Here is a 22310-nt window from a genome sequence, read left to right on the forward strand (position 1 = left end):
AACTTTTGAAGCAACAATAAGAGAATCATGTACCAATGTAACCAATGAGCTTTTCTCCCTTCCTCCTTCTTAGGGCAGCTCCTGTAGGGCTGGAGCCACTCACTAAGTAGGCTCATCCATCACGTGACTTAACTAATAGGCATGAAGCAAGCTATGACAACTCTGGCTTTGACTTTGTCCTGTTTTTCCTATCACAGATCACCTTCTTTCCACGGTCAAGTACGTTTCCAACTGTACTGAGCAACTGGAAAAAAGCTGGAACCAGTATCTGGCCTGCCCGGAAGGTAAGAAAGGCAAAGGATAAGGTCTGTCACCAGTGGTGGCTGGGCAGAGTTCAGAAATGCTTGAATGTGGAAACCTGGATTCCTGTGCATCAAGCATGGAAGTGTGTACAACTCGTAAAGTGGTGGGGAGAACATGTGAAAGTGATACCCCTCAAGCAGGACTAAGAAACTTGCCTTTAATTCTTGGCAGATATCAGTGGGCTTCTGCACTCGGTAACACTCCTTGCCCACTTGACCAGTGACACCATTGTTCACGGTGGCACCACCTGCCTTAGAGCCCCACCAGAGGCTGCTGATGGTGAGTACCAGGGTTGGGGTGGGAGGGACATTCAGAAAAGCAGGGGGAGCAGAGGGCATTTTAAAGTCCCTATTGCCTTGCATTGCCAGCACTGACCGAGGCCTGTAAGCAGTATGGCAAGGAAACCCTCATCTATTTGGCTTTCCTGGAGGAAGAAGGAACCCTTGAGAATGTCAACAGCGCAGCCATGAAGAGCTGCCTCAGCAAGATCATGGCCATTGGCGAGGTATTATCAGTCTTACCATTGGGGAAAGTCATTGTTTTTCTTGGGTGTGCATGCTTATAATTTGCCAGGAAGTCGGTGATGTTCTAAGCCAGTTCCTTCTGTACTTCAAACTTGATTCCAAAAGGTGAGAGAGCTGAAAAGTCTGGCCTCCCTGCACGACATTCCAGTTACATTTAATTCGTTGGCTATTAATTAAGAATCTAGACTTCTGGCCAAGATGGAGGCTTAGACGGACACGCTAGGTCTCCCTCTACAACTAGAGAGGAATACAACTACTTCAAAACAAAGGATAACTAGAAATTCCAGAAAATAAAACTACACGGAAGCCCAACATATGAAGTTATAAACCAGCGGTGCCATTTGGGCAGGTAAGAGTTAAAGAGGGCAGTGCTGTTTGCGGTCGCACCTGAGACAGCGAGACAGCAGCGGGGCGGTGAGGAATCCCGGCCGGTCAAGCCCCTGGCTGTGCGCGACTCAGGCGCTGGTGAGAGCAGCCGCCGCATCGCCTTGAACAGTGAGGCCCAGGGGGGCAGGAGGACGGATCCCGGTCTCCTAGCTGAATAACTGTGTGAATCCATCTTGGACCCCCGCCCCCAAAGAAAGCACCACAGGGCTGCGAAATAGGTCGCGGGCAGGCAGGCGCCGGTCGCTGATTTATGACGCGTACACAGGCACTGCCCCGGACAGCCGGCCCAAGAAAACAAAACGCATCTGTCAAAATGAGGCAGACAACTATAGAAATCCCGGTGGCACAGCTCACCAGGCAACAGATAGAGAACCTGACAGATGAACAGATAAGAAACCTGTCAGAGGCTCAGTTCTGGGCCATTGTTATCAGGTGGCTTACAGAATTCACAAAAGAGCAGGAAAAAGATAAGAAAGAAGCGAAAAACTTTCATAACGAAAGGAACAAAACCGCATACGAGAAAGATGGTGAGAAAAAAAATCCAGAGTTCATTTCAACAAACTGGAATATGGAGAAGGAACAAGCAGTCAACCAATGCAGCGAGAGGAAATGGGAAGCAACAATGAGAGGATCAGAAACCTCTGGGACAGCTATAAAAGGCCCAACATAAGAATCATTGGTTTGCCAGAGAATGAGGAAGATGAACTAGAACTTGAAAAATTGAGTGAAAATATAATAAAGGAGAACTTCCCAGACTTGGGGAAGGGAATAGACTTACAGGTCCAGGAAGGAAGGAGAGTTCCCAAGAGACTGGACCCAGGGAGAACCACTCCAAGACACATTATAATCAAAATGTCAAAAATTAAAGATAAAGAGAGAATCTTAAAAGCAGCAAGAGAGAAGAAAAGAATCATGTACAAAGGGGTCCCAATTAGACTATCAGCTGACTTCTCAAGGGAAACCCTACAGGCAAGAAGGGACTGGCAAGAAATATTCAAAGTAATGAAAATCCAAAACCTACAGCCACGAATACTCTATCCAGCGAAATTGTCATTCAGAATAGAAGGACAGAGAAAGTGTTTCCAGGACAAAATAAAACTGAAAGAGTTCATTAGATCCAAACCACTGTTAGATGTTAAATGGACTGGTTTAAAAAAACAGAAGCTAGGGAGATGAAACAAAGGCAAACTAAATAGGCAACGAGAGTGGAAAAGGAACTGTGGGTACGGAAGCATATTGGGGGGAGGTCAACAGGGAGGGGGAATGGGGAAAGGGAGGGAGATGATATAGGAATTGGGGATCAAGGTAGGAGGGAATGGAATAGACGGAGAGAGGTTGGGAGGAACTGTATGCACAACTAATGGACATAATCTAAAAGGGGGGGACAACTGGAGGGAGGGGGGCCACCGGGTGGAGGGGAGCAGAGGGAAGGGAAATTGGCACAAATGTAATATTTTAATCAATAAAACACATTAAATCTGAAAAAAAAAAAAATCCAACTAAGCAAACCAGGATAGAAACAGAATCATAGGTATGGAGATCATTTGGAGGATTACCATCTGGGAGGGGGAAGGGGGAGAAATTGGGAAATGGTGCAGGGATTAAAAAGCATAATTGGTTGGTACAAAATAGACAGGGGGAAGTTAATGATATAGGAAAGAGTGAAGCCAAAGAACTTACATGCATGACCCATGGACATGAACTAAGAGGGGATGGGATTGCTGGAGGGAAGGGGGGTACTGGGTGGAGGGTAACAAAGGAGGAAAAATATTGGGACTACTGTAACAACATAATCAATAAAATATACTTAAAAAAAAAAAAAAGAATCTACTGTGTGGTCATCATTATACTAGGCAAGATCTAAAAAGAATAAAGTTTTCTGTTTTTAAGGATTTTTATGTGGTTAGAAAGGTGACACCTAAAATGGATACAGTGATATATTTATTCATTCAATAAAGATATACTGAATATATCCTATATAGTGGAACATGTCCTATATATTGGGAATTGTGCTAGGTGAAGTTATATAGGGACAAATAACACATAGCTCTAGAGGAAAGGAAAATAAAAAAAGCAACCATTTTTATACAGTGTGATGAGAAGTGAAATTTAAGAATATAATACAAGGCTGCATTTAATTAATTCCTAAAATGTGTGGTGACAAGTTCAGGGAAGGAGGAGATCAGGACCAGAGTTCAGATCATCATCATCTTGCATTCAAACTCTTAAAACAGCCTTCTGATTAGTTTCTCTGCCTCTGGCCTCTCTTTACTCTCTTCCAAAACCAGAGATCTGATTATGATTCCTTTTGTTTGATAACAAAAATCATTATATAATGTGACATACAAGGACCTTCAGAGTCTGGCCCTTAGTCAACTTTTTGGGCCCCTCTTGCGCTCTCCCTTCACCTTAGAGTTGGTGGCTGGCACTGTAATATGCCTGCTTACCTGCCTATTTTACCCCAATGAGTCCTCAGAGATGGATAGAGTCCATACCTTCATTATATTTTATCCCTGGTCCCTAGCATAATATCTGGCAGGTGGTTAACAACCAAAAAAAGTTTAAATAATTGAATATGCACACAGAGAGCAAACCAGTTACAAAAATGGATCGGAAGGGGGAGGAAGGTTCCTACTGGGGAGATGTGGGCAATGAGGTGGAGGACCTTGAAGGTCTGAATAAAGGAAGACTATGGACAATGGTGAATTGCTAACCTCTTCAATAGGGTGACATAATCATGGTGATAGTTTGGTCTTATTAAATTGGTGTGGCAGCCTAGGCAACATTAACATAGTCTGCCTTTTGTTGGAGATAGAGCATCTTCTCCAATATAGTGCAGAATCGAGAAATCAGTATGTAGATGCAAAGTATGTAGGACACCATGAAGGGATGAAAAATTAACAATGAAAGCAAAGCAAAGTGAGATAGAAAGATCATAGGCATGTTTCTTTCCTGGCACTAGGAGTTACCAGATGTTTATAGGCTCTTCCCAGAATAAGACATAAAAAATGCTAAAAAAAAATTTGAAAAATAAAAAAAATTGTTTTTGAACCTGACCTGGCTAAAAATAGACTTCCAGTGGAAGTGGTGACATAGGAAAACATGGCTTGCCTCCTTACACACAGAACAACCATCACTCCAGTTGAATGAAAGTCTGACAATTACAAAATTAAAGAAACCACATCCATCCAGACAGGTATGAGGGATGGAGATATGGAAATACTAGTTCTACATCCACTTGTGGTGGATAAAAATTTGGGAGGGATATCTTGGGAGCAAGGAGTCCCGGCCCCACACCAGGCCCCCCAGCCCAGGGTTCCAGTGCCAGGAAGATAAGTCCCTACAACTTCTGGCTGCAAAAACCAGTGGGGATTGAGTTGGTAGAAGAAACTTCTGGAGTACCAAACAGTTCTGAAAGAACCCACACATGGACTTACTCAGACTCACTCCCTCTGAGCTTCAGCACTGGGCAGCAGCTTGAATGGCACCAGTGGCATACAGGGAGGAATTGAAGTGTGGCATCAAGACAAGAGCTGAGGGACATTTTTCTCCCAGACAGAAAGACAGGCAGAGGTCATTGTCCCTTTTCTGAACCCTCCCCCTACAGAGCCACAGAGCAGGCAGGTAGATGCCATATCTGAGACTCCCATCAACCTGGCTAACACTGTTTGCGCACCCTGAAGGTCCCCAGGGATTCCATCCCACCCAACTTATGGGCCCATCAAAGCTGCTTTTCCATATAGAATGGGTGGTCCTGGCTCATGCTTCACAACTTCCTAACTCCTCTCAAGCAACAACCAGCCTCAGTGAGACCACAGCCCCTGTACCTATAAGTGACCCCAGGCTCAGTACTATCAGCCACCAGCCTAGATTCACTGCTTGGCTTATCCTGGGAATCATCAAGCCTAGCACAAATAGCAGCCATCTCAGATTGTTTTATAGCCCAGGCAGGGTGGTCCTGATCAAAACACAGATGGGACTGATCTTGGCCTATACCACCTGGGAAATCCCAGAGCCTGTGCACCCAGTGAACAGCTACAGCCCATATTGGAGTACCACCACCCTGCCCCCACATAGGTGATCCTCCACAGAGGGCAGAGGTTGGTGATCAGTGGTCACAGCCAGTCCTTTCCACTGACTGGCCTGGGTAAATCCATCCCATTGACCTGCCAACAACAATCAAGTCTCAACTACAAGAGGAGAGTATACTAAGACCACACCAAGGGTGCACCTCTATTACTCAGTGTAGTGACAGGGGAGGCTGTGCCACTGGACCCTACGGGACAACTACTACATTAGGCCGCTCTACCAAGACATGGAGTCAAAGCAGCTCTATCTAATACATAGAAAAAAACACAGGGAGGCTGCCAAAATGAGCAGACAAACATAGACCAAATGAAAGAACAGATCAAAACTTCAGAAATAGAAGTAAACAAAATGGAGATAAGCAGTCTATCAGATGCAGAGTTCAGAACACTGGTTATAAGGATGCTCAAGGAACTTAGTGAGGACCTCAACAGCATAGAAAAGATCCAGTCAGAAATGAAGGATACACTAATTGAAATAAAGAACAATTTATAGGGAAACAACAGTAGAGTGGATGAAGTAGAAGATCAAATCAAGGATTTGCAACATAAGGAAGCAAAAAGTAAGAGGAAAAAAAATTCAAAGAAAATGAGGATAATGTAAGTAACCTCTGGGACAACATCAAGAGGTTCAACATTCACATCATAGGGGTGTGAGAAGGAGAAGAGAAAGGGCAAGAAATTGAAAATATTTGAAAAAATAATGGAAGAAAACTTTCCTATTTTGCTGAAGGAAATGGACATGCAAGTCCAGGAAGCATAGAAAGTCCCAAACTAGATGGATGCAAAGAAGCACACTCCAAGACATCATAATTAAAATGCCAAAGATTAAGGATAAAGAGAGAATCTTAAATGCAGCAAGAGAAAAGCAGTTAGTTACCTATAGGGGAGTTCCCATAAATTTGTTAGCTGATTTCTCAAAAGAAACTTTGCAGGCTAGAAGGGATTGGCAAGAAATACTCAGTAATGAAAAGCAGGGACTACAGCCAAAATTGCTCTACCCAGCAAAGCTATCATTTAGAATCAAAGGGCAGATAAAGAGCTTCCCAGTTAAAAAGAACAAAAGAAAAAACTAAAGGGGTTCATCATCACCAAACCATTATTAGATGAAATGTTAAAGGGATTTATTTAAGAAAAAGAATATTAAAACTATGAACAATAAAGTGGCAATAAGTTCATATCTACCAACAATTGAATCTAAAAAACAAACTAAGCAAATAAGAACAGAAACAGAATCATGGATACAGAGAGGGTTTTGATGGTTGCTAGATGGGAAGGGGATGTGGGAGAATGGGTGAAGAGGTGAGGGGATTAAGAAGTACAAATAGGCAGGTACAGAATAGCCATGGGGATGTAAAGTACAGTATAGGATATGGAGTAGCCAAAGAACATATACACATGACCCATGGACATGAACAGTAATGTGAGGATTGCTGGTGGGAATGGGGGTGCTGGGTGTAGGGGGGCAAAGGGGGAAAAATTGGCACAACTGTAATAGTATAATCAATAAAATAGTCAAAAAAAATAAAAACTAATATTCTCAAAATCAGAAACAAAAAGAATACCAGAGCCAGCGTTTTTCCATCTAATGGCCTAGAATTTGTATTTTAATGGGCCACACATACAGAGGAGAATAAGAAACAAAACATAGGTCCAAGCAGGATTAAAGATTGGAATGGGGAGTCTTCCTCCCAATAAAGAAAATCTGAAGTGAATGCTGAAAAAAAATTCTTCCCTACAGGGAAGATCTTGTCTTTTTCTTTTTTTTAAATTTAATTTTTTAAAGTATATTTTATTGATTATGTTGTTACAGTAGTCCCAATTTCTTTTCCCTTTGCTACCTTCTTCCCAGTACCCCTCTTCCCTCCAGCAATCCCACCCCCCTTAGTTCATGTCCACGGGTTGTGCATATAAGTTCTTTGGCTTCACCCTTTCCTATATTATTCTTAACTTCCCCCTGTCTATTTTATACCAACCAATTATGATTCTTAGCCCCTGCACCATTTCCCCATTTCTCCCCCTCGCCCCTCTCAGCTCATAACCCTGCAAAAGATCCCAACACCTATGATTCTGTTCCTGTTCTGGTTGTTTGCTTAGTTTGTTTTTGTTTGTTTTTATTTTTTAGATTCAGTTGTTGATAGTTGTAAATTTGTTGTCATTTTAATGTTCATAGTGTTGATCTTCTTTTTCTTAAATAAATTCCTTTAACATTTCCTATAATAAGGGCTTGGTGATGATGAACTCCTTTAGCTTTACCTTGTCAGGGAAGCACTTTATCTGCCCTTCTATTCTAAATGATAGCTTTGCTGGATAGAGTAGTCTTGGTTGTAGGTCCTTGCTTTTCATCACGTTGAATACTTCTTGCCAATCCCTTCTTGCCTGCAGAGTTTCTTTTCAGAAATCAGCTGAGAGTCTTATACTCACACCTTTGTATGTAACTCTGCTTTTCTCTTGCTGCTTTTAAGATTCTCTTTTTATTTTGAATCTTTGGCATTTTAATTATGATGTGCCTTGGTGTGGTCCACTTTGGGTCTAGCTTCCTGAACTTGTATGTATTTCCTTCACCAAATTTGGGAAGTTTTCCTTCATTATTTTTTCACATAAGCTTTCGATTTCTTGCTCTTCCTTTTCTCCTTCTGGCACCCCTATGATTCGAATGTTGGCACGTTTAAAGTTATCCCAGAGGTTCCTAAGCCTCTCCTCATTTTTTTCAATCCTTCTTTCCTCATTTTGTACTTGTTGACTGCTTTTTCTTCCTTATATTCCAAATCATTGATTTGAACCCTGGTTCCCTTCTCTTCACCATTGGTTTTGTGTGGATTTTCCTTCATTTCATTTATCATAGCCTTCACTTCTTCTCTTATGCATTTGCCATATTTAAGGATATCTATCAAGTGTGTGAGCATCTTTATCACCAGTGTGTTGAACTCTACATCTGTTAGGTTGACTATCTCCTCATCACTTAGTTCTCCCACTGGAACCTTGATCCATTTCCCCTATTGGGCCATACTTTTCTGTCTCCTCATCTTGAGCGTCTCCTGTGTTTGTTTGCCTCTGTGTCTTAGGTAGAGCTGTTGTATCTGTTACGTTGTAAGAGGCAGAAACGTAGTTGTTCATCAGTACAGGGTGACCCGTTTCACTATGTTGTGGCACTGTGTGGGGGGTATGGGTCTGAGAGGGAACAATGCTGCTTGCTCAGCACTCACCCTATTTTCCAGGCACTTCTCCCACTTCCGTATGGGATTGGCACGTCTTTAGCTGTTTCCCTGGCCATTGTTCCCAGAGTGGGTTGGTCTGCAGATTGTCTAGGACCGTGGGGGCCCTTTAAACAATCAAACTCTGCTGAGATACTGGCAGTTTCTGCCTCCACCCCAACTCCCACTGGTTTGCACAGTCAGAAGCAATGAGGCTTTATTGTCCCTGGCACTGGGACCATGAACTGTGTGGTCTGGTCTGGTGCTGGGAGTGCTCCTCAGGTGTCCCTCCCTACTTTTTAAAATGTGTGACGGCGCTTTCTGCTGGCCTGGTGCTGCCACCGCCACCACCACACCACGTCCTCTCTGCCCTGGCTCCACCTCTCCTACATTTCTGGATGAGTATTTCTTCTTTATATTTTTGTTTGTTGGACTTCCATGCAGCTCAATTTTCTGGAACTTCTGGTTGTCTCTACTTTTGAGGTAGCTGTATTCTTAGTTGTGGAGGGAGACGCAGCATGCCTGTCTAGCCCTCCATTTTGGCCGTAAGTCTGGGAAGATCTTGTCTTAACCTTGACAAGTTGAGATAACAAACATGACTGCCTAGAGAATTCCTTTCCATGGATTCAGGGTCAAATTTCATACTTAGCTGTGTGGCCTAAAAAATTCCAAACAGAAAATTAAGCTTCAAGTATTCAGATTGTTAGAGGCCCAGGTACTGGCAGAAGCAGATCCCAATTGTCTGTAAAGGAATATACTTTGATTCTAAACCTCAAAGAACTTTCATAAAGTCCCAGGGACTATTACATACACAATAATTGACATGGCAAAGAACTTTTTAAAAGATATTAAAAGTGTGACAAGGGAATACAATAGTTTCAAACATAACGAGATATATTTGAAAAACAACCATGGAACTTTTAGAAATATATACAATCATTGAAAGTAATAACTTTAAAACATACAGGTTTAATAGTAGGTTACAACAAAGCTGAAGAAAGAATTAGTGAACTAGATGATAGAACTGAAGGGATTACATAGAATATGGCATAGATTTTATAAGTTGGAATGTAGTAGTTATATACAGAATGTTTAATCAGAGTTCCAGAAGAAGATAATAGAAAGACTATGTTCTCCCCACTCACAGTAACATATTGTTAGTTCAATGTATTAAAGACTTTTCTTATACAACTTGCTTTTTCCAACATTCTGTATGTGAGATTCATCCATGCAGATATAGTCATTTTTACTACTCTATTATGTACCATTGTGTGAATATTGCTTAATTTCGATATCTGTTCTCTTGGACATTTGGGTGATTTCCAGTTTGGGGCTATTATGAGTGAGTGTGTCACTATGATCATTCTTATACACATCTCCTGATGCATGATTGCGAGAGTTTCTCTAGAATTTATATGCCTAGAAATCGAATTACTAGGATATAGGATGAATCTCACACAGAGAATGCTGAGTGAAGATGCAAGTCATAGAAAACATATACAGTACGGTTCCTTTTAATAAAGACCAAAACATGCAAATTTAACACTGTATTGTTTAAGGATGCATTCATATGGGGTTTAAAAAAAAAAAAAAGACATTGTAAGCATTCTCCTGAATTCTGTGTTTACCTTGGTGTGAGGAGTAGGGAAGAAAGGAGATGGAATCAGAGCAGGATGCAAAGGAGATTTCAGATGTTTCTTAAGTTATTCTTTAAGTTGGGTAACATGGGTCATTTTCTTATTCTCCATTTGTATCTATTTTATACACTTGTATTTATAACACATAATGTTTTTAAAAAACCACAGGCCATCAGACCTGAGTTCCAATCCCTGCTTTGCCATTTCCTAGCAGTGAAACTTTTCATAACAGTTGATTTCTCTGAGCCTTGGCTCCCCGTCTGTACAGCAGTAGTAACTGCCTCACATGATTGCTGTGAAAAGTAAAATAAGGGGCAGGCTGTCTGATTGGAAGACATTATCTACATTTAAAGAGGTTTTTAAAACATCCCTAGCAGCAAACACAGTCAACACTGTGCAGCTCTTGGGGTTAGGGTCCAAGCAGCTACAACCAAACAGGCCTTGTGGGGTTAAGCAGGGTTAGCCTTCTGGAAGGAGGTGGCCTCTGAGTGAAGGTAGAGGGGGTGGAACATGAGGTTCCAGAGTTCACATGGTAGAGAATTCCAGACAAGGCCCATTAGGAGTGCCCCTTTATGGCTTACAGAAGTGCGTTATGTGGTGGCGATCCTCCTACCTTCTGCCATTGTGTGAGGATTACGGATGTGCCGCAGGAGAAAAGATAGGAGGTCAAAAGGTCATTTTAGCCCTTGTGATCTGTTCACAGGGGCTCCTGCCCAGAGGCCTGGACATCAAACAGGAGGAGCTAGGAGACCTTGTGGATAAGGAGATGGCTGCTACGTCAGCTGCCATTGAAACTGCTACGGCCAGGATAGAGGTATGGAAGTGTCTGAACATCTCCTAAGGTACTGCTCTTGCAGCTACGCTTTGGCAACATTTCCTATTGGATGTATCTTAGTCGTTCATTAAGGCTTCAGGGGCCCCCTATAAAAATAATCCAGTACTTGAACTCACCAGGATATCTGAGGGATAGAAAATGAGAACATCCTCGGCAAGAGAAGGTGAGCAGTTTCCTCAAGGACCACATATTTTGGCATCAGGCCATCCTGCATTTAGGTTCCAGATTGACTGACCGCTTACTAACTATGTGACTTTCAATAAGTTATATTAACCTTGCAAAGATTCAGATTTCATTTCAATTTGATGTCAATAGTAAAAGTACCTACTTCAGAGGGGTGTTGTAAGAGTTAAATGAGATAATGCACATCTTGTCATGGCCAGTGTAGCTCGGTTGGCTGGAACATTGTCCCATAAACCAAAAAGTTGCAGGTTTGGTTCCCAGTCAGGACACATACCTAGGCTGTGAGTTCAGTCCCCAGTCAGGGCACATACAAGAAGTAGTTGATTGATGTTTGTCCCTCTCTCTCTCACTCCTCCCGCCTTCCCCTCTCTAAAATCAATAAGTATGTCCTCAGATGAGAATTTAAAGAGAGAGAGAAAATGCATACCTCTCTCAGTGCTAGGCACTCAGTAAATCAATGATAATGCTTGTCTCAGGGAAAAACCAAGTGCTCACATATTGCTTCTTCGGTGAAAGACTCAGGCCACGTCCTTGGTGTGAGTACCTGCTTCCCGGACCTGGTAGCAGCTGCCCCTCCTGACATGCTGCCATAGCTCTCAGAGTTCTGCACACATCAGCCTGGGTTCCAGAATGTCAAGACACTGACAGTAGCATCAGCCTGCAGCAGCTGCCTCCCACTGAGTAGATCAGAAGTCTAGATTTTTTTTTCCTGATTCTTGCAAGGATGTGGATGGGCCCTTCTAGATTTGGATATTGGACCCGAAGCGTAGTAGGACACCTCTGGTTCTCAGTACCTGTGGCGTGTTAAGAAACGCAACTTCTTTTTAACAGGAGATGCTCAGCAAATCTCGAGCAGGAGACACAGGAGTCAAATTGGAAGTGAATGAAAGGTCAGTCTGAACGGAATGTAGATGATCAGGATCAGTCTTGCCTGCATTGGATTATGCTAATTAAAGTAGAACATTGGCAGCCATAGGGAAAGGTTGAGTCTATGTAATGGTCAACAACAATGTTAATGATGGTGACAGTATCACTGTAGCATTACAGGGGAAAAGAAATCCCCTAGAATCCTCACTTAACGATCCCTTACAAAGAAGATGCACAATCAAGTTTCCTTACTCATCTATCTGCCTTTCCTCTGGGGCTTCACTTGCAGAGCATCCCCTGCCTTATTTCCCTTTCCAAGTCTGCCTGTGTTTAGGAAGGAAAAACGATCTTCTTCATTGTTGATCTCTGTTCTGTATCCTTCACTGTTTTTTTTAATCTTTTTTTTTTTTATATTGGCAGGATTCTTGGATCTTGTACCAGTTTAATGCAAGCTATTCAGGTCCTGATTGTGGCCTCGAAGGACCTCCAGAGAGAGATAGTGGAAAGCGGCCGGGTAAGCATGGGTGAGGGCCCATGGACAGGGATAACAGAACCGACATTAGTTACAGATTCCCAGCTCACTGAGAGGCTAAGTCTACGTGATATACTCGTCCACACTCAGTGAAATCTATGTATGTTGCCGTCTCACCATGCATGTCCATCTGAGGGCGCAACTGCTACCCCTTGGATGTCGGCATATGTCATGGGAAGAAGCTGCTGGAACACTGCCGGGTCCCCAGGGAGCAGCCAGCCACAGATTCCAGCTACAGGCTCGTTAACCCAAGCAGACATCATTGGAACCTACTGTGGAAACCCAGTGTGCATTGCAAGTCTGGGCCCCTGCAGGAGGATTCAAGAGCTTTTGAAAACTAGGCAGGTGCTAACTTTTCACAGTCAGCTTTGCTGCGTCCTTTCCAACAGCAGTCAACTCGCAGTGATTTACAGACTCTGCCTCAGTCTCATGTTGACTTCAGCACTTTGATTTTCTCACTCCTTTGCTGGCATTATTGCCATCTTGTTTTTTCTCACATCCCTGATGCAGCTGCAACTCAAGAGACAAAGGTCCGGGGAAGGTTCATGAGCCTGAAAACAATCACATAAAGAATGAAGCCATATTTGCTTTGGTGGTGCTTTTTATCAGTTTGAGAGGCGATGTTTTTGGTCCCCAAAAAGAGAAAGAGGGACTGAGCAAGGAATCTACAGATTCTCAGACTATCAGACACCTTCAAAGTATAAATACATTTTTAAAACCCAAGTAGAAATAGTGTTTTAAAATTATTCAATATATACTTTCTTCTTTTGGCAAATCATGGAGAGCAGCTAGACTCCTCTGAGATTGTTATTCATAAATACCTATTTTATATAAATATCTATATAGATATATACACAAACACAATGTGGAAATATAATAGAAATGCTAGGTGTTTTGGAGTCAGAAGAGCCTAGGATTTACTTCCATTTATTTCCTGCATGACCTTGGGAAAAGTATTTTTGCCTCTCAGAATCTTACTTCTGTTCACCTGTAAAATGGGAATAATACTTTCTTCTCAGAGTAACTGAAAATATATATGAGGTTTATATATATATATGCACTTGGCACATAGTAGGCACTCAATAACTCAATAAAAGGTAACTATTATTATTTCTCACTTCCCTAGGGCACAGCATCCCCTAAAGAATTTTATGCCAAGAATTCTCGATGGACAGAAGGACTCATCTCAGCCTCCAAAGCTGTGGGCTGGGGAGCCACTGTCATGGTGTAAGTATCTTTGAGTCCCAATGCTCCTCACCCCACCCTCAGTCCATTGATCCTCCCCAGAGAATAACTAAGGGGGAAAACTATCGCCCCTAGAAATGCACTATTGATAAAGTTTAAAAGGGAGCCCGGGTCTCCTGGAGCAGCACAGGAGCAAGGCAGGCAGGCTATGCTCCCTGGCTGACAGGGTGATGGGGGTGGTCTAGATATGGGATGCTTCAACAATGACATAGTCCATCTTATCCTTTCCTGACTGTCAGTGATGCTGCTGATCTGGTGGTACAAGGCAGAGGGAAGTTCGAGGAGCTGATGGTGTGTTCCCATGAAATCGCTGCTAGCACAGCCCAGCTTGTGGCTGCATCCAAGGTAGAACCCATATTGGACTCCCTGGGTAGATTAGAGATACTTGGACTATGGAGATGGCTCTGAGAACAGATGATTTATCCAGGGTCCAGATGGGTTGGGTCCCAAATTAAAATTCTGACTCTGAAGGGCCCCCTACCTCCCCCCTCTGAAAGTGTTTTATCTCTCAGCAACAAGCCCTTCTGCCCAGCTCTCCACATATTCTCTTGGCTCTCCTCACTTTTGTTACATGTGGCTCTTGAGGATCCCAGTGGTGCCGACCTCTGATAAGCAATCACAGCATTCCAGGAGCTCTCAAATAAGGAATGAGAGCAGTCGGTTGCTTACCTGGCTTGGCCCAGAGCTTCCACAGCCAGTGGTCTGCCTTTCCTCAAGAATCTCCAAATTTGAACCATTGCCCCAACTAATCCTAATGGAAAGCTTGTCACCAAAATCCTTCTATGAGTTTTATAGTATCCCAAGGAGTGTTCTTTTATCATCCTTATTCATTTTTATCCCTAATTGATTTTCATAACTGGAGCATTTCGTCAAAATACCTGGAAAAGCTAGAGTTTGAGGCCACCAAGCAAATAAGCCAGGAATCATCTTTTTTATTAAAGATATGCCAGGAGTTAACCCCATAGACAGCAATTTTTGAGAAGTTGATCGGTAGCCACAACGGATCACATGTATCTGTCAAGAACCATCAGTCCAACTCTTTGACTCAGTCCTTGCCTCTACTCTATGTTGCGTGAACCTAAATATGCTTGGTTCTGGCAGGTGAAAGCTGATAAGGACAGCCCAAACCTGGCCCAGCTGCAGCAAGCCTCTCGCGGGGTGAACCAGGCCACTGCTGCAGTCGTGGCCTCAACTATTTCTGGCAAATCACAGATCGAGGAAACAGGTAGCCTTTCAGAAGCAATACTTTTCTTTAATCCATCCAATTTAGCTATTCTTTACATTCTTCATGATCCCAATTTTCCACAGTTCTGTTTTCAAATTCTTTACTTTTCATTTTTTTGCATAAGTACTTATTTTCTCATAAGAGGAGACACCATGTGAGCATCTACACACCTTCTGGTAGATTTTCCGTTTATCCATTTCTCTGAATTCAAAGAAATGCGTCTACAGGCCTGGTTGTCTGGTGCGGGGCATGGGAAGGGTGGAGGAGTGGGATTCTGATCCTGGTTACCCTGTCACTGAGTCTTTCTTCCTGTCCATCCCTTGCAATGTGCATACATGTGCTAGTAAATGGCAAACCAAGCATTTCAGTAGAGCATTGGCATTAGCCACCTCTCAGGCAAAAGTCAGCCTGGCATATTATTTGACAAGAACTTGTCATTTCCATCCCTGCAGACAACATGGACTTCTCAAGCATGACGCTGACCCAGATCAAACGTCAGGAGATGGATTCCCAGGTAGGAACTCCATCTCTAAGTCTAGCCAGCTGTATGACTTATGATGTTGACCCCAAATATTATTCTCATGGTGAGAGGCCAGTGAGAGAGAGACTTGGGGGGAAATGAACTCAGATGTACATTTTAGCCCAAGAATGAATGTAAATGATGCTAGAAGAAACAGTGGATGTGAAGAGGGGCTATTGGTAAAGATCAGAATCCTACCTCTTGCCCACTAGTCTGCGACTGGTGTTCCAACCTGTCATCCTTGTCCTAGAATTAGAGGTCATCAGTCCTGGGATAAAGTCCAGATTAAAACTATTAAAATCTATGGATGGGTCACTCAGTATCTATGAAAAGTCATGTGATCAAATTTCTGTGTAAACACTGAAAATACTGAGCTCAATCCTGAGTCTCCTCTATGCTCTCTTGTTTAGTGATCTCAACTAATCCCTCTTGACTTTAAATACCATGTGTGCTGATAAATACCAGATTCTTCTCCCCAGCCTAGAGTTTCTTCTTGAGCTCTATACTTGTCCAACTGCTGACATGATATCTCCATCTGATGCTCAATAAGCATCTCAAACTTAATATCCAGAACAGCTCTCTTGGTTTCTCTCTTACCAAATTTGTCCTTTCCCTGGTTTTCTCCATCTCAGTAAATGGAATCACTACCACCCATCTGGGTGCTGAGCCCCAAACCTAGGAGTCATCCTTGGTTCCTCTTTCCCTTACCCTTTACATCCAATGTACCAGAAAGTCTTACCAACTCGAAATCTCCAAATGATAGCCTTAATTAATCTTCCCACTATTTTCCATCTCTCTAACCTAGTTTAAGCCATCATTGTGTCTCTCCCGAGCCACTGCAAAAGCAACTTAACTGTAATGTATGTGAGTCTGTGTTTCACAATAATCCTGTGGCGGGGCCAGCCAGGATGGTGGTGGAAAAGAGAACAGGGAAGAGTATTGCTGAGACAAGTCGGGCCATGAGTTGACAGATGGTGGAACTAGGTGGAAGGCACATGATGGGGTTCATTGTACCAGTCTCCATCCTTCTATATTTGTTTTACATTTCGCATAATAAAAAATTTAAAAACAAAAAAGGAACCACTTTTGCCCCTCTACAGTTTGCTCATTCTCTATATATTTTAAGTGACAGCATGTTACTTCCCTACTTTAAATCTCCCAATGGCTACTCTGTACTTGGAGCAATGTCCAAGTTTCTATCCCTGGCCTGGGTGTGCCTGGGTAAAATGATCCTTACCTGTTTCTCCAACCTCATCGCATGACCCTCTCGCACTCTCACATGTCAGCCAACCACGCAACATTCTTTCTGTTCTCCCACTCTTCAAGCTCATTCCTGCCTTAGAGTTCTCTTCCTCTGCTGGAATGGTGTTCCCCACTTCTCTGAATAGCCGATTTCTTATGGCCATTTAGGTTTCAGCTCCAAAGTTATTTCATTTTCTGACCATCCTTAGTATTTATCCTATCACCTTATATCATTTTCTTTATGATCTGACCTTTTCTTGTTCGTTAGTTTGTCCCTCCACCCTACAAGGTAAGCAGGGACATCAACTGTATATGTACCACTATGTCTTCAGCACCTACAACAGGGCCCGGGTTACATAATGGGTGCTCAGCAAATATTTCTTGAATTAATAAATAAAATTACTAAAATGAATGAGGAGTATGGACAGCCAAAAACCAACCTCACCTTTAGTGAGATTGTGCCTGTATAATAATAACCCTGAGCTGCACCAACCCTTCAGAGATGCCAGAACCATCGTTATTTGGTTCCTGCCTGAACTTCCTGGGAAATGGGGTTGAACGTTACAACTAGATAAGCCATACATCAGAGTTGTTTTTAGATAGTGATTTATCAGAGGAACTTAAGATAAGCCCTGCTTATTCCCTTTCAGGTATTTGGACTATAAAGCATCATTTATTTCTAGTAGAGGGTCCTGGTGAGAAGATAGATGGAATAGATGAATGAATGAGAGGGTGGAGAAATTAGAGCAGAGACGAGGTTGGAATTGAGAACTGGGTAAGCTATGGAATGATATGGAAGAAAACTGGAACACGGAGAGAAGAGATTAAGTCCAAATAAGACAATTCTCGGATTGCTGCTCAAAAGAAAATACCACTTTCCCCACAGGTTAGGGTTCTGGAGCTAGAAAATGAACTGCAGAAGGAACGTCAAAAATTGGGAGATCTTCGAAAAAAGCACTACGAGCTTGCTGGTGTTGCTGAGGGCTGGGAAGAAGGTAAGCCTCTGCTGAGGACCTGCACTGGCCCACAGTGAAAGGGGGATGCTGAGTGGTGAGGGCTTTTCCCTTGAATATAACAGCATGAGGAACCCATTGGGCAATGACTTCCTACATTATACTTACAGAGCATGTTTCCAGCTATAAATAACCTATAAGCCCAAAACTGGGATAAATTGTCAATTGAAAGCTTTTGTTGTTACCTTTCAAGACCTTAACGTTGACCAGTGGAGTGGTCACCCACCACCATTGCCTTCCGGATTCAGTAAGCCTGGTTTACCCCCCAGGAGTTTAGTCTCTGGCCAGCCTGGAGTTGAACAGGGAATGAATGAATAGTGATCAGTAAAGATCCAGCAGACGGAGCCAATTGAATTACGAGGTTCTGACTGTCTAGAGCTAGCAGTGGGCAGCAGTGGGCAGCAATGGGCAGCAACAGCCAAAAGATAGGAAGGGTCAAGAGCTAGAAATGACATGGAGTGAGTGACATTCAGCCCACTGGCCCAGAGGCTCCTTGTTGCTCGGACTCTGTGAGTGCTGCTTTTCCGCATGTCCAAAGTGACTGACTTGATCACAGCCAAGACTGCCGATTCTTGCTGGACTTGGCTGGCTCTCGTGTATCCCAGTCATTCCTGGACACACCACTTAGGGAAGAGGTGTGGGTATGATTATAATGTTCCTTAGAGCCCAACACGGTGGCAGTTTTGGGTACCTGAATGTGTGCATGCATGAAGGTCTATGAAACATAAATGGCTGTTATTATCTTTTAGGAACAGAAGCATCTCCACCTGCACTGCAAGAAGTGGCAACCGAAAAAGAATAGAGCCGCACTGACACCCCCCTCATCACAGTGTAAATCTTTGTTGCTCCTTTATGTGTGTTATTCCCCAGCCACAGACTAAACCCTTGGAGTCACCGTGGCAGCCACACCACTCCCATTGTCTAGTGCTGAGGACCTGCATGGCCTTCCAAAGACTCCCTCCACAGTGACCCCCTTTGTGTTGGACCCCGTGATCTGTGTTCTTTCTCCACCTCCCTGGTGTCCAGAGAGGATGGGAACAGGGCCACCCCCACAGAGAGGACCTCCCTCCCAGTCCTGCCTGCTGTTTTAGCCCCAAACAATCAGTGTCCTTGTCCAGAGGGCTCTGGTTGCTGTGGTTGAGAGCCTGGAGAGGGAAGATCTTACGCATTTTCTTTTCTGTTTTCTTCTCAGTCTTTTCAGTTTCACCACTTGCACAAACTTGTGAGCATCAGAGGGCTGGTGGATTCCAAACCAGGACACTAACCTGAGTCTGTGCACAGTCAGAAGGACAGTAGGAGTGTCCTGGCTGAGAATGCCAAGGCAATGCTCCCCCTTCTTTTGGCAGTTCCATGGATTCCCACTGCTGCTTATGGTGGTTGGGTTTTTGCTTTTCTTTTTTCAAGTTTCACTCATATAGCCAACTCTCCCAGGAACACCTCTGAAGCTCTGAGCTCCCAGGAGCCCCTGACCACAGCAGTTAACAGCGATGGTGCTGCTCAGGCTCTACCTTGGTGCTCCCATCAGCCTCCATGCTGAGCATCCTGCCGTGTGTGGGTCAGCTGAGGCTGCTCCCAGGGTCGGGCGGAGCTGCTGAGCCATAGCTTTCCTCCAAAGGCAGAAGTGGAGGGAGTGCCTTTCCTTCCTAAAGCTGGAGCCCAGCTGAAAGCCTCTGCCCACCTTCACAAATTAAAGGGCCATAGAAAGAGGGGAAGCAAGGGTGCACACAGCCCGGGTCTTCAGGAGACGCCTTTCTTGGGAACTCCTTGTGACCAGGCTGAAAAACCTTATGACATGCTTGAATGGAGCTGGTAATAGCCACACCTCTTCCCCCAGAATGAATTTTCCTTGGTACCTCTCTTCAGACCCAGGCAGGGCCCTAAGAGGGAGCTCGTGAGGGATTTTCAATTCCTTTCTTCAAATATCTGCCTGCCTTGGTATCCTCTTGAATTCTGAAGAAGATAGTTCCATGTTCTACCTGATGAGACCCAGAAGATCAGGCAAACTTGTTCCCAGTAGGAAAGAACCCTGTGTTTGGTTTGGTTCCTTTAATATTTATTACTAACCTCCGTTAAGCAACAGCAACAGCCTACAAAAAGACGCTTGGAGCAATCAGGATTTCAGGTGTGACTATAACAAGGCTTGTATTGCTGCTGTATACATCGGTCTTCAAGAATTGGAAACAAGGCCAGGATGCCATCCCAGTCTGTCACTGGTTTGGATCATGAAGCAAATAAAGTTCCTCAGAGTATCTGGGGCAGGGAAAACAAAAAAGAGGGACCACTGGCACTGTCCCCTTCCAGCCACATGTCCCGGGCCCTCACTGCCCTGTGGACAGGATGAGGGCACAGTAATAGCCTCGTAGAGGTGGGCAGCAGACAGCACTTCTCCACCTCCAGATGGACCCCAGCATTCAAGTGACCTTTCGATCTTAGACAAACAATGTCTTCCTTATCCGTAGCAACTCATAGGCAGTAGCCAACAAGCACTTCCCAGGACCTGTCCCAAATGAACATTGTAAATGTGGCTATGTGACAGGTTGTGAGACTCCTTTTTGATCACTGTGAATCAACCCACTCCCTCCTTCCTAAACATCCCTTCAGACTCCATCTCTGTGTTATCTAAGTAGGGCACTCAAAAAACTGTCACCCTTTAGCTCAGATTATGATCTCCATAACGGGCTAAAGAGGACTCAGCAGTAGAAACAACGCTCTCATGTTTAACATGTCTTTGTGCTCAGCGTTTTCCCATCTGAAGCTCAGAAGGAGTGGTGTGTGGTGTCCCTGGCTCACTTGTGCCAATTAAGCCAATCAGTGTGTTCTCAGTGTGGATTAGTATTTCCAAAGGTGGCTGGTTCTCGTGTCCAGAATCTCATCCATTCAAAGAATTGTGCTCCAGATCATCAGTGGGGGAAAAGTCTAAAATATTGGACTAGATTAGAACTCTTTTAAAAAACACTCCCTCTTAAAAAGAAGCCACAGTAATTTTTAAAACCTTAATGGGCTTAGCCAGTAATAAAACCATTAATAAAGCACTTAAACAGGAGCACAGGCCCAATCAGTCTCATATGAGGCAACCTGTCAGATAATTACTTTCATCATTGCTCAGATTAGAAGCTAGTCCATTCTCTAGCCATAATCAAATTGCCCTAGCTTGGTTCTTCTAAAAATGAATGTGTAATATACCTTGATGAGAACAGAAATCATATCCTAAGGCTAAAAATGAACCCCACAGATTTTTAAATTAGTTGCTGAGCATCATTAGTGACTGGAGTCTCGTGGGTCAGTGTAAACAGGTTATGACAAGAGAGGGCAGCAGTAAAAGAATGGTTTAGGATTGACAGGTTGAAATGCAGCCGCATCTGTTATTTAATTTTGTAATATGGTGCTCTAGGACCTCTAGAATAAGAATATGTGTGTAAATAAGGAAAAAATAAAAAAGACCTGCTTTTGTGGGGTTATTTTATATCTGAGCAAGGAGTTTAAATTAGACTATAATTGATATTGATCCCTAGGATCCCACCTAAATGAGTCCCCATCCCTGTGGCTGGAAGAACTAAACGTTGTCCAGGGCAACCTTTCTTAGAAGTGCTTGAGCTGTCAAATCAGACTCCAGGTACCATGAGGTCACAAGTGCATGTTTTTCGGTCAGGTTGGTGTGCTTTGGGCTCAGTAAGGAGGAGCTGGTTCTGAGCTTGCACCCAGGAAGTGCTCGCTTATTACACCAGCTCTTAAGAGGAGCGATTTTCAACCGGCATGCCACTAGAATTTTTAAAACATGCAATACCTGACTAGTCAGGGGTACTGACTTCTTTTCCCTTAGATTGTCAAATAAAAAATGACAACAGCCAACACAACAATAGCCGAGCAGTATGAATGCCCTCTCTTGAACTATAAATACAGAGTTGCATCTTCTTGGTCATAATAGGTTGCATCTTTCATTCTTGGTACCAGGAATCCTTATATACAAGTATAGGCATAGCACCTGACTTTTTAAAAAGTCACTTTGGAGCAAAAAGGGTAGGTAATTTTTTTTTTCTTTGTAAATTAAAATTATACCTATTTTTTGTCAGATCGGCAAAAATATTATTTGGGGTGCATGCCATGGTATGAAAGGTTGGAAATTGCTGATCTAGAGGGGTTCTCTGGCTCCCCTTACCCTGGTCTTTAATAACTGTCAAGTTCTTGCTACCTTCTACCACCTTTCCAAATCTCTGGAAATCCCTCTTGCCAACAAAAGCCTTCAATCCTGACATTGGCCTCCCAACCCGATTGGCTTTGCCCTCTCCCCACTGTCCTCTGTCCTCCAGAGACTGCACTGCCTGTAGTATAGAACACCACCACCGCAGGCCTGCCGGCCATCAACACAGCACACTGGCAAGCTGTCTGCTGCTCAAGTGTTTCCCAGGTCCAGACCAAATAAACGATCAATCCACAGTGGCAGCCCAGCCTTTCACCCCAGGAGCCAAAGCAACGTGAAACAATTGGTTAGATGCCATTGGGTTTGATTCTGAGAGTAGA

General features: G+C 43.5%; 1 protein-coding gene across 1 annotated transcript in view; it reads left to right on the top strand.

The window, feature by feature from the left end:
- The window catches only part of HIP1 (huntingtin interacting protein 1), a 145986-nt gene extending 126819 nt beyond the window's left edge, over positions 1-19167 (top strand). Inside the window, exons 20-31 of the mRNA XM_090276865.1 lie at positions 198-284; positions 475-582; positions 672-808; positions 10834-10944; positions 11980-12038; positions 12436-12529; positions 13674-13774; positions 14032-14137; positions 14894-15017; positions 15470-15531; positions 17666-17774; positions 18542-19167. Of these exons, the coding sequence (XP_090132991.1) occupies positions 198-284; positions 475-582; positions 672-808; positions 10834-10944; positions 11980-12038; positions 12436-12529; positions 13674-13774; positions 14032-14137; positions 14894-15017; positions 15470-15531; positions 17666-17774; positions 18542-18594 (1151 nt within the window). The 3' untranslated portion in view covers positions 18595-19167. The remainder of the gene's footprint in view (positions 1-197; positions 285-474; positions 583-671; positions 809-10833; positions 10945-11979; positions 12039-12435; positions 12530-13673; positions 13775-14031; positions 14138-14893; positions 15018-15469; positions 15532-17665; positions 17775-18541) is intronic.
- Positions 19168-22310: the final 3143 nt, after the last annotated feature.

Source organism: Furipterus horrens, unplaced genomic scaffold, assembly GCF_987537825.1.
Source record: "Furipterus horrens unplaced genomic scaffold, mFurHor1.1.pri manual_scaffold_5, whole genome shotgun sequence".
In the NCBI taxonomy this organism is placed as follows: domain Eukaryota; kingdom Metazoa; phylum Chordata; class Mammalia; order Chiroptera; family Furipteridae; genus Furipterus; species Furipterus horrens.